This window comes from Agrilus planipennis, unplaced genomic scaffold, assembly GCF_000699045.2.
Source record: "Agrilus planipennis isolate EAB-ADULT unplaced genomic scaffold, Apla_2.0 scaffold399, whole genome shotgun sequence".
In the NCBI taxonomy this organism is placed as follows: Eukaryota; Metazoa; Arthropoda; class Insecta; order Coleoptera; family Buprestidae; genus Agrilus; species Agrilus planipennis.
In genome coordinates this window covers 40356-52443 of record NW_020442406.1, presented here as the reverse complement: position 1 = coordinate 52443, position 12088 = coordinate 40356, and the positions used below count along the sequence as shown (strand labels likewise).

At 33.9% G+C, this 12088-nt stretch overlaps 1 protein-coding gene across 1 annotated transcript in view; it reads right to left on the bottom strand.

The window, feature by feature from the left end:
- Positions 1 to 12088, bottom strand: part of LOC108742718 (cadherin-related tumor suppressor) — a 59101-nt gene that overhangs the window by 27833 nt on the left and 19180 nt on the right. The window contains exon 2 of the mRNA XM_025980143.1: positions 533 to 720. Within this exon, the coding sequence (XP_025835928.1) occupies positions 533 to 720 (188 nt within the window). The remainder of the gene's footprint in view (positions 1 to 532; positions 721 to 12088) is intronic.

Below are 12088 nucleotides of genomic sequence, written 5' to 3'. Positions count from 1 at the left end.
TGAACATAACTGCGATTTCTGACCGCTATCTAAGCTTAAAATAGGCGCGGTTTGTGACCTCCACAGCTACTTCAAAGCTTAGGTTCTTCACAATAGACGCAGAAAACACTGAATGTGTAGAAACAAAAACAGAGACAAAAAAACAACAGAGGGGAAGTCCCTTTATCATCTGTTTCATTCTTTTTAAGAAACACATTTTCAATCAGCTTGCCTACTCTACTCTATTATCTCTATGATTCAAGCAGAATCTTGTACGAGTTGCTGCTAAAAATGCCGTCAGCTGTTTGTTACTAAAGCCAATCGAGTGATTATAATTTATTTATTTTTAATCAGGGTTTCATATATTATCAATTGTGTAGTTCACTCTTAAATTTAAAAATAAATGTTTATCGTAACCTTGAGTAGTATTCAACGGATCACCTTAAAACACTGTGTCATATACGTATATTTAGGAAACATAATTAAAAAAATTTCTATCAATCTCTTCAATCTTCTACATCAGCAATTGAAAATGCGATGAAATTTTGCTTACCTGAACTGTTGATGACAGTCTTTGTTCTGGTTGTTTAGCTTCATCGGTGGCGGTTACGACCAGATTGTAGATTCCTTGCGTTTCCCTATCAAGTTCCTTCTTCGTGATGATTGTACCGTTTGGTGTAATCTGGAATTCATCACGTTCATTACCAGAAGTTATGCTGTAGTCGATTTTGCCATTGTAACCTGTAAAGAATTCGCAGACATTAAATGACTCCGCTGTCGGAATGTGTACGCATAAAATGCGTTTAGAATGTTATAGTTAGATATTAAACTAACTATTAAGGAAACTCAAACGAGAGTTTAAAGGTCTAATTATAATGCAGACTGTGTCAATTGCAGTCAATTTAAGTACACTTTTATTTTGATAAGTAGTAAATGTGAAAAGCATTTATTCTTGTGAAATGTTTATACTATTATCACAACCAATATCTTTGTCTAAGAATTTTATAATTGAGATTTTGTTTGCTCATCACAAAAGGTTTGTGAAATTTGTCATTTAAAGCACGCATGTGGTATTGTTTTATTTAAAAAACTGTCTGTATTCAGAATATTATTAGACACGTGGAAACAAAATGTCAGTAAATCTTGTCGTTTAAATTGCAAAGAAACTGCGCTAATGATAGTAAATGTTCACACACGAATAGAATACATCAGTTGTTATTGACACTTTTCAGGCTTTCATGGTCATTTGAAGTTAGCCGCGTTGATTCTTGAGGCTGCTTGGCCTTTTTACCAAAATGCTTCCAAAACTTTTCTGATATTACTGACAGAACATAAAATAAGCTTAAAATCGACCCGTTCTAGAGCCCAAGAACATTCATATTTACAGTGCCTAAGTACATTGTCCGTCTATTCAAAAAACCATTTTGGTGGTATTTTTACGAGCGTCAGGAAGCTTAAGAGTAGAAGCATCTATATATATATATATATATAAGTTGTCTTAGTTACACCATTTATAACTCAAGAAGGGCTGAAGCAGATATTTTTGTTTTTGAAATTTCGACTTGCAAATCGATATTTCAAAAAAAAAACATTATGTTTGGCCCTTCTACGCCTCCGTAGTACTAAGTAAATCAGAGCAATATTAAAATTCGTTAGATTAACTGTACTATAGGAGTGATTGAAATAGACAAATTAATAAAAAGAAGGAAAATGTTCTAAAAACCTATATATTTATGACGATTACACTTATAAATATTAAGTATTGCGTAAAATTGATGAAGGCGCTAGTCATTTTTAATAGGTACCAAATTTAAAAAAATATGTATATTTAATATATGTACATTGATATATATATGTATTATTGAACCGTATACCTCAAAATGAACTATAAGCACATTTTCATTGCCATGATCTATGTCAAAATGAACTTCGATTGAAGGGAACGTTATTACTATTATACTGATCGTGCAGAGCTGATTTTTAGTTTATTTGTAAATAACATTTGAATATATATATATATACACGTACCTAACTACCTATACGACGCCCGAATCGAACCCGCTGTTGCTGTTGCCACCTCTTGTAGCTTAGTGGTCGAAGCAGTGGTACGTAAAACCAAAGGTCCCGGGTTCGATTCCCGANTATAGTGTTTATTCTGTGGATCCTACGACGCCCGGCGACGTTGCCTTATTTAGCATCACCTAAGCAATTGATGCCGAATATTTAATATGGGAGACAGGACTAAATTTATCTTGGAATTAGTCAAACAAGAAAAAATAGGTAGGTTGATACACCTTCATGATTGTTCGAAATTTGTCAGCATTGATTTGACAAGCTTGGACTAATATGCGAATTTGTACAAATATCTTGTTAAATTAGCAGATGTTAATCCTTGGACGTTTCAAAGGATATCATCTCAGTCAATTTAAATTTACCTGAAGTTTAAATAAATTAAATTAGTTGATTGTGTACCATACTGTAGTTATGGGCCGTTTCGGGAATTTTGTCAATTTTGGTCATCTTCAGGCTATAAACAATATCATACACAGACTTTTAAATACCTAACACATTTTTTCACAAATCAGTAATAGATTACAAACCAAATTCTTCAAAATAATTAAAAGTATTATTAAACATAAAAGCTAATAGTCTAATCCTACACTGATCTTACAGAAAACAACATTGTTATGGTCTGATAGTAGTTAGTAGTATTAAGCAATTGACTGATATATATTTTTATACATTTAATTCTTTTAATTAATTTTGTTCATAGGATGACCGAAGTTTATGGCTGAAACACTAAATTATAAGTAAATAAAATTCTCTCATAATATACAACAAAATTAAAATTCTTGTCTCTCATTTTTCTTATCGATCATGCATATCTTTTTTGTATAGTTACTTCCTAACGATTTGATGAAAACACTAATTTTTAGCATTGGTTTCTGATGTTGGAGACCTAGAAGTTGCTTCTTTTAGTGACAGGCCTATAAGGGAATGTACGAAAAAAAAAATTTTTAATAGTTCACATGAAACTGAAGATGATTGCTCTGTTTTTGAAAGTTCCGGTAGCGAATACGTTCCATCGTCTGATTCACCTAATACGCCTCAATATTTCGATCTAAATAATCTGATTGACGACTTGTCAAGTGAAATCTCGCCTCAATCACTAGTAACAAAACAATCTTTCTAGTTTAAAATGTTTTGAGTTATTTAATATGTTTTGCAGATTACCGTGTCTGCGAGTGAAATAGAAGCGCTTTTAAATACAAACACTTCGCCCGAAATCGAACTAATGAACGATGTAGTTGATTGGGAAAAGGTAATATCACACCCAGATAAAATAGAATTTGGTTGAAAACACTAATCTCTGTATAGAACACAATTTCCAGCGTTTTTTCAAATGTTTTGCTTTTTAGGATCCTGTCATAAACCTTAAATCACAAAGTAGTTCTTTTGAAACAAATTTGGTATTTTTTTATAGTCATGAAATGGTTTATTTTTAATTTTGATTTTTTAGCAAAGTGTTTGTATGCCTTCCACTGATCGAGATTCTAACCGTCAAGCAAAATTAACACTTACATATTCTGAAGATGTACTGGTAAAAGTTTCTATTGTTACTTTATAGTACTATATCGATAAACAAACAACACTATTTTTGAATGAGCTCAATATTGTGCATTCGAGCTGGTAATTTAACTGAACTTTAGTCAAGTGCAGGACATTTCATTGAAATACGATCAATGATTTATGAGATAGAAGGATTATGTAACTAATTAAATTACCAAAACTTTCAAGAAAGTTTATTGTAGGAACACAATCATCACCTGATGTGAAACAATTAATACGTTCCTAAAACAAATTTTCATGAAATGGTATTGTATTCGTAATATTATGGATAAGTTTCAAAAATTGGCACCTTCTATTCTCACCATTTTACAAGAATGTTTTCATTAAAGACATTTTATAGGGTATTCTGTGTTAACTTTTTAACTATTAGGTTTTATTAGAATCCATAGCGGCGATTCTAACATAACCGTTGATTTCGACCATGCTCCATAAAGCCGAACCTTTATTAACTCCATTTTGGGTCTTAGGTTTTATTGATTTTTTTTTGTTGTTTAACTTGTGTAACTCTCGCCTTAATTTTTCAGACGGTGATTGTTAAACCGCTCGTTGTATATCATTAATATTAATTTTTTTTTAATAAAAGGTTAGAAGTGTTCGAAATCTGGTTTTAGGCGAATGATGAGGATACCGTGGATAGAGAAGGTTAGAAATGAGGTATTAGAAAGAATAGGAGAACAGAGAACTGGAAGTCAATAATAAATAGGCGAGATAGGTTTGTAGTACACCTTCTCAGGCATGTAGGTCTAGTCAGAAACATATTAGGTTAGGTTACTGTTTAAAAAATTTAAACGTGTGGTAACTAGTGGTAAGGGCTCTAAGCCAGTGCCGATACTGTTTTCGAATCGACTCCAGAAATTCGTATCGTGCTTACTCAACGTAAGAAAGAAAAGCGATAATGTACCTAAATCGAATCTATATTTATTTGCCAACCCCGGATCGATAAACAGATGGATCAGTGGTACCAATGTAATAAGTCGCCTTGCTAAGGAATGCGGGGCTGAAAACCCATCTGTTTTAACTTCAACAAAGTTTAGGAAGCATATAGCTACTACTTTGCAGCTATTGAGTATGGACGAAAACGATATGGAACAAATTGCCAAGTTTATGGGCCACACACCTAAAACGCATGCTGAATTTTATAGGTACCTATCTCAATATCCCATTCTTTTTAAATCGAGTTTAATGGGTCTGCTAAACCATTGAAATCCAGAAATAATAGAAACTACGAAGTCGGCTAAGTGACAGCGAAGTTGCATATTTCTTCATATGCTGAACTCTATTTTACTATATCATTTATCGTTTTAATTTTAGATTGCCGCAGGATATTTACCAGACGGCAAAAGTGGCAAAAATTCTATTACTGTTGGATAAGGAAAAAGGCCACCACTTTCATGGAAATATAAATGACATTGAGCTGAAGGATGACATCTATTACAGTTCCGAATCTGAAATCAATGATGATGAAGAACATATTCCTCTTTCGGAACATGTTCTAAGACAGTTATCAAAAAATCATACAAAAGAAACATCTCTTCAAAGTGATGCGATAAATTGTTTGGCTACAACTTCAAAGGTTACAGAAAATACATCTAAAGAGAATAGTAGTGAGAAGAAAAATAGATGTATTGGAAGAGGCAGGTATGAAGAAGGGGTTCTTCCTAAAGACTAATATATTTCTACTCCCCTTCGGCGATCGTCTCTTCCTTTTTATACTCCCTTGCCTCCTTTCGGGAACGTTCTTCAGCCTTCCAGAGAAGTCTCGCTTTCTTTCAACGGTTTAATTGTTTTCCCGGAACGCAGGTACGATACACACGTCTACAGATACGGCGCACATGAAGAAAAGCGCCCGCGGCTAGTCGGCAAATCGATAAGCCGCTCACACACACGTATGCCCGATCGCACACAATCACGCTCGCGGTCACTACACTGCCCCCTCCTTAAGGATGTTTCGTCCCGAAACCTTTTTACTTTCCGTTTCGCAGGATCATGCCGGAATCTGCAATTCTCGCCTTCACGACATCCACTCCGGGAATAGAAGTAACAGTTCACGGTCTTCTCATGATTGGTCCAATTCGGGTTATTACTGCAGACCAAAATGTCTATTCCAGTACGGCGGAACAGGACTTCGATCATGTTCCGTACGATCCTCCAATCTAGGTTATCCAGTCCACAGCCAAGATTTGGAATCGCCAGCTTCTGTAGGTTAATCTCCAGAAGATATCTGCGGAGTTCTATTACTGCGTCCCAAAGGTCTTCATTGAAGGTACTTCCAATCACTATAATGTCATCCAGGTACACGAAGCAGGTCTTTCCAATTTGATCACTCAAGATTTTCTCCATCAACCTTTCGAACGTCCCCAGGGCATTGCATATACCAAAAGGTATAACTGTAAACTGCCAAAGGCCCGTGCCGATCGAGAATGCGGTCGCACACAATCACGCTCGTGGTCGCTACAATACAACAGTTTGTTTTAATCTATCGTTGGTATCGGTTTCAAACAAAGATGGGGAAAAGAAACCCATATAGACAGACGCTAAAATGTCGTATCTGCTCATGTTTACTAATAAGAGATCTTCCATTTTAAGTAATGACTTTAATCCACCAATACATTTAGATGAGAATTCGTCGTACGAGATTGGTTTAATAGACTTTTAATAGACCTTGACGTAAATAACGCTATACCTAACATTGATTTAAAAAGTAACAGTGATGACGACAATGATGAAAGTAAAACTAATAAAATTCTTAAACTTTCTCCAAAGATAATTGATAAGAAAAAAGATAAAACTAGAGCAATAGAAATACCTATAGTGAGTTATGAAGTAAAAGATATAAACGATTATATACAGGGCCAGTTGAAATTAATGAAAGAAAATGATACAGTATGCGAATTCATGCAAATAACAACACGCTAAAATGTGAAATAAAGTGTACAAAAGATATTGATTTTTCAAAAGACGATTCAATCGGGCAATTGTTGGGATTTAATAAAAAAATTCTAATAAAGGATAGACATCATATTTCTGATTTTCCAATCAATATTATACCAGTAAATATAATTCGTGTTGAATGTAATCTTGTTACAAATGCCTATACGAACGGTGAATCGGTACATACGATTCATGCATTCTATCCAACCGTTCCACCTGGATATAAAATTGTAGAGAAACCAAATAATGTTATTTATTTACCGATAACCACTCACATTATAAATAATATAACACTTAAAATAGTAGACCAAAATGGGAACTTAGTTAATTTCAGACAGGAGGTTATAACAGTCGCACTACATCTAAGAAAGATAGTAAATTAAGAAAAAAAGAGATATGGTTGTAAGATTTAATGGTAGCAGTAACAACGACAATAGAACCAGTGAAGATATATATGGACCAGCTACAATTATTAGTCATAAAGAAGAGTCTAAAAGACTAACATCAGAAAACAAAAAATTTTTAATATCACTCGGTTTCAAATTGAAAAAGTAACAAAAAAAAATGGTGAATATACTACAAGTTAATGAAAAACTTAACTTCGATAATTCAATAACAAATATCGAATTACATTCTACAATGGAAATGAAATGGTCGCTTTACAGAATGCCTGTTAGTTACCATTTGAAGATGACGCCACAGTCATACCCGATCCAACAACAAAAGAATTTGAAGTATGCATACCTCTGAGAATACTATTATGATTTGCTGAGGACTTTAAAAACATTATTCTCAACACGCGACAAGATCTCAATTCTACTTATGATAAAAGTCGGACGGAGAAAGGTAAAATTGTAATAAATAAAATTGTATGGAAAATGCCTCACGTTAATGTTTCCGATTACAAAAAATCAAATTATTGGATTGTATTGAAAAAAATGTCACTCTTCAGTAGTAAAGTAAGCGGGGTTCTATATATGGGTCACGGCTCCCCAAATCTGGGCCATGGTCCATTCATCAACATCTTACCAATTTTGGATCTTTAGNTCTGTTTAGTGTTGTCGACGTTATCAATATTATCAGTGGTTGTGAATGTTGATGGGATAGATGGTTTATCGGGTGGTTTTATTTGTATATCAGTAAGGATTTTAATTTTCTTTTCTTTAGGAATTTCGGTCTTCATAGGAGGTGTCTCTTTGTCCTTGTCGAGTTGGAGAAAGTCATCCAGATCTTCAATTTCTAACAAGTCTCTTTCCTTAATATCACCTGGGTTGTTAAATAAGGATAATAATTCGTCCCTAGTTTCAAGCGGATTTGCTTCTAACCTTGATAAAAAATCTGCATTACTGTTACTTTTACCTTTCTTATATATAATTTTGTAGTCAAACTCTTCCAAGCGTAGACGCCATCTGATTAATTTAGAATTTTGTTCTTTAACATTAAATAACCATTGCAGTGGTTTATGGTCTGTCACTATATTAAATTGTCTACCGTATATGTAAGGCCTAAACATTTTGACTGCCCAAATTATTGCCAAACATTCCTTCTCTATTACTGAATAGTGTTGTTCGTGTTCGTTAAGAGTTCTACTGATAAACATTATTGGTTTATCTTTGCCAATAGGGCCTTGGGATAAAACGGCTCCTAGTCCTACGTTTGATGCGTCACATGTTACGTTAAAGGGTTTATTGAAGTCTGGATATGATAGAATTGGTGGGTTACTAATAATTCGTTTTATATTATTAAAGGCGTTTATAAATTCTGGTGTATGGGAAATTTTGGAATTTTTCTTTAAACATAGGGTTAACGGTTTAGTAATAGTCGCGTAATTTTTAATAAATTTTCGGTAATATCCTGTCAAACCTAAAAATGACTTGATGTCTTTAGTAGTTCGAGGTAATTTCAGCGCCTGAATTTTACTTACTAGTTTCGGGTTTGGTTTTATACCATTGGTGGTGATTAAATGACCTAAATATTCTATCTCGCGTAAGACGAATTCTGATTTTTCGAGTTGGACCTTAAATCTGTGCTTTTTCAATCTATCAAATACAGTTTTTACGTTTTGGACATGTTGTTCGAAAGTGTTGCCTAAAATAATAATATCGTCAAGATATACTAGACAAATTTTGTCAATCAAACCTTCTAATACTTTGTTCATTACACGGGCGAAACAACCTGAAGCGTTTCGTAAACCAAAAGGCATGCGCACAAAGTGCCAATGTCCTTTTTCTGTCGAAAATGCGGTTTTATGCTGATCATCAGGTTCTATCTCAATTTGATGGTACCCACTTTTTAAATCTAATTTTGAAAAATAATTTGAACTTCCTAAAAGATCTAAAATTGTAGTAATGTTTGGAATTGGATACTTGTCTTCTATTGTTTTCTCATTGAGTTTTCGGAAATCGACAACCATACGCCAAGCGACTTTTCCACTCTTATCCGGTTTCTTGGGAACAAGAAAGATTGGTGAATTGTAAGGCGATTCGCTTTCAACTATAATATTCTGACGTTTAAGTTCGTCTACCTGTTTGTCTACTTCAGCTCTTTGCACCTGTGGGAAGCGGTACGGTTTTGCATAAATGGGTTCTTCGGAATTTAATGGGATTTTATGCTTAGTGCTATGTGAGAACGTTAATATGTCACCTTCTTTGTAAAAGATTTCACTGTAGTCATTGCAGAGTTTTTGTAATACTACACGTTGACTATCGGGTAAATGATTGAGATCAACACTTATACACTTCTCACGGGAACTAGTATAAACATTGCATATATCTATGTTATGAGGATTAATATGCTTTGCTTTTATTTTAATTACAGGTGTTTCTTTAAGAATATTTCCGCGAATTGGAACTTCGCAATGGAAATTGTTAGCAATTGTAAGGGTTTCCGGAATTTTTATACCGTTAATCTCTTGTTCGGGGATCAAGACTGGTCCTTTTCTGATGGGAATTGAGAATATATGTTTATCTGTTTTATTTGCCAAAAATGTGTCAAATTTAAGTAAAGGATAGTTTATGTTGTTTAATACAATAATACCTGTTTCATAGTCTATTTTGGATTTCATTATCTCTAGGTTGTCTGAGCCTAAAAGTATGTCAAAATGTTGATGAAAGGGAACTACGAAAAATTTTAGAATTTGATTTTCCTGAAATAAATCGACATTCAAACATTCGTTGTGTTTAGTTTCTGTCGTTATAGTTTTTAGCAAAAAGTTTTCGGTGTATACAAGATCTGAAAAGTATTTATGAGCAATGTCCGGGTTAATTAGCGAATTTGTTGCACCTGTATCAATTAAAATTTTGAGAGATATATTTTCATTCAAATTTATTATAAGACAAGGTAAGGAAGGATAATTAAAATGCTCACTATGAAAGTTATTTTCTATATTTAGTTTTCCGAGGCATGTCGACGAAAATTTATAACTTCTAAATTATTATCGTCTACACTACCCTGATCATAATTGTTCAAACCGGGGTCGTATAAATCGTTTTCATCATAATTATTTTGGTCGTCTAACCCTATCTTTTCGTCATAGTCATAGTTGTTATAACTATCTGAATTCATTTCTGAAGATTGTTCAAAGTTTTCTAAATATGGGTGATAGTTATTTGGTGGTTCGATTTCTGTTAGCGAAACTTGCGGTTGTCGCCAACGCCGAAAAGCTGAGGCCTGATAATTTGGTGTTCTGCTACTATTAGAGTTTTGTTGTATATTCTGTGTTCGAGTCTGAGGTCTGTTAATGCTTGGGTTAATTCTAGGTAAATTTTCGTTATGTCTTGGGAAATTTGACATATTACTCGACATTTGAGGTCTTACAGGGAAATTTGGTTGTTGCCGAAAATGGTTATGGTTGAAATTACTTGGTGGATTCCAATTTGGCGGTCTAATTGGATTCGGTTTAGGATGTAAATTTGGTTTTGTGTTGGGTGAAGGATTAGGCATTTTTGGATAACTAGTCCTGTCTGAGGGATGTTTAGTAATGTAATTTAATACTGTTGCTGTTGCTTGTGTGAGTGTATCATGGTCTTTAACGTCTAAAATTGTCTGTAGCATTACTGGACAGTTACTATAAAGAACTTCTAATGCTGTTTGTTCGTTTATTGACTTATGTGTGTCTTTTTGTACATTTGTCATTGTCTCGTCTTGCATAATTTTGATATTTAATTTAGTTTGAGCAGCTCTCAGTCTTTCTATGAATACACTTAAGCTTTCATTAGGTCGTATCTTTAAATTTTTAAACTGATGCGCTAATATCTTTTTATCCGTAAAATCTCCGAACCTATTTCTTAATGCTGTTCTAAGGTCTGGCCAGCTACTTATGTCTGATCTACATATTGCAAATTCGTTAGCATCTCCTATTAATTTAGAGGAAATTAAACAAAATACAAATTCATTTAGAGTCTGGTCATTGGTGTTACCGTATTTTTGGTGAAAATTATTAACCTTAACTATGAATGATTCTAATGCATTACCATTTCCGTCGAATTTTGGTAAAATTTCGCCGTAAGTTTTGGCAGCACTAATCAATTGTTCTGTGTTAGGCATATCTATTCTACTTCCCAGAACCAAATCGTCCAATCTAATTGAATTAAGTGACCTATTTAAGGTTTCTAGGTCTATGATCTCTACTTGATTTTGGGGGTCAGTCATTAAATTTAATAAATTTTAGTTTCTTTGAATAAAGCTTGATTCAATTTTTATGCAAAAGAATTCATAGGTACTATCATTAACACTTTGTGTATCAATGTTAGATAACCCTAACTGAATCCTAACTTAAAATTAGAATTAAAATTAATACTTATTTCTAATACGCTCACTTCTTTTCAAAAGGGGAAACAATACACTACACTTATTTCACAATTTCCCACTTACTTTGATCTAGAGTGCGATGAATTTTATATTTTTCTGGTCCACCTTTTTGATGTGTTTCCAGGGATTGAAGTGGTTGCTCCTCGTTGCCGTCTTTGTCGGGAGTCCTCTTGCTGTTCCTGGTCCTTTTGAAAGATTGCTGCTGTGATGTTTCGTTTTTCGGGTGTTGTCACAGGTTTTTTGCGAAAAATTGGTCCTGCCGTCGGTCTCTGGTTTCTGCTTTCCTGTTTTGAGCGATGGTCTTATGGTTCTTGTTTTCTGGGGCTTTGTGTTCGTCGGAGTTGTTACAATAACGCACTTTCACAGTTTCGTTTTGGGCACGAGATCAATATCCCATTAACACTTGAAACTATTTTTTAAAGTCGTTTAGTGAACTTTTCCGAACTTTTACCACATCCGTTACGACTGCGCCAGTTAACGAACGACGTTGGAAGTTTCTCTTTTTAAAAAGATATCCAAAATTTATATTTACACTTTATTAAAAAGAAGAAAAAATTATCAACTAAGAGTACAAAAAACTTGGCGTTCGCGAATTAAGTATTACAGCAATATGTCATGCACGTGAACTGCGATACATTAATTAATTAAGAAGGCTAAAACAAAGCTTATATACTGCACAAGAAATAGTCTACTTTGCACATTATTGGGAATTAGTTGTCGGTGTGAGAACGCGCTGATT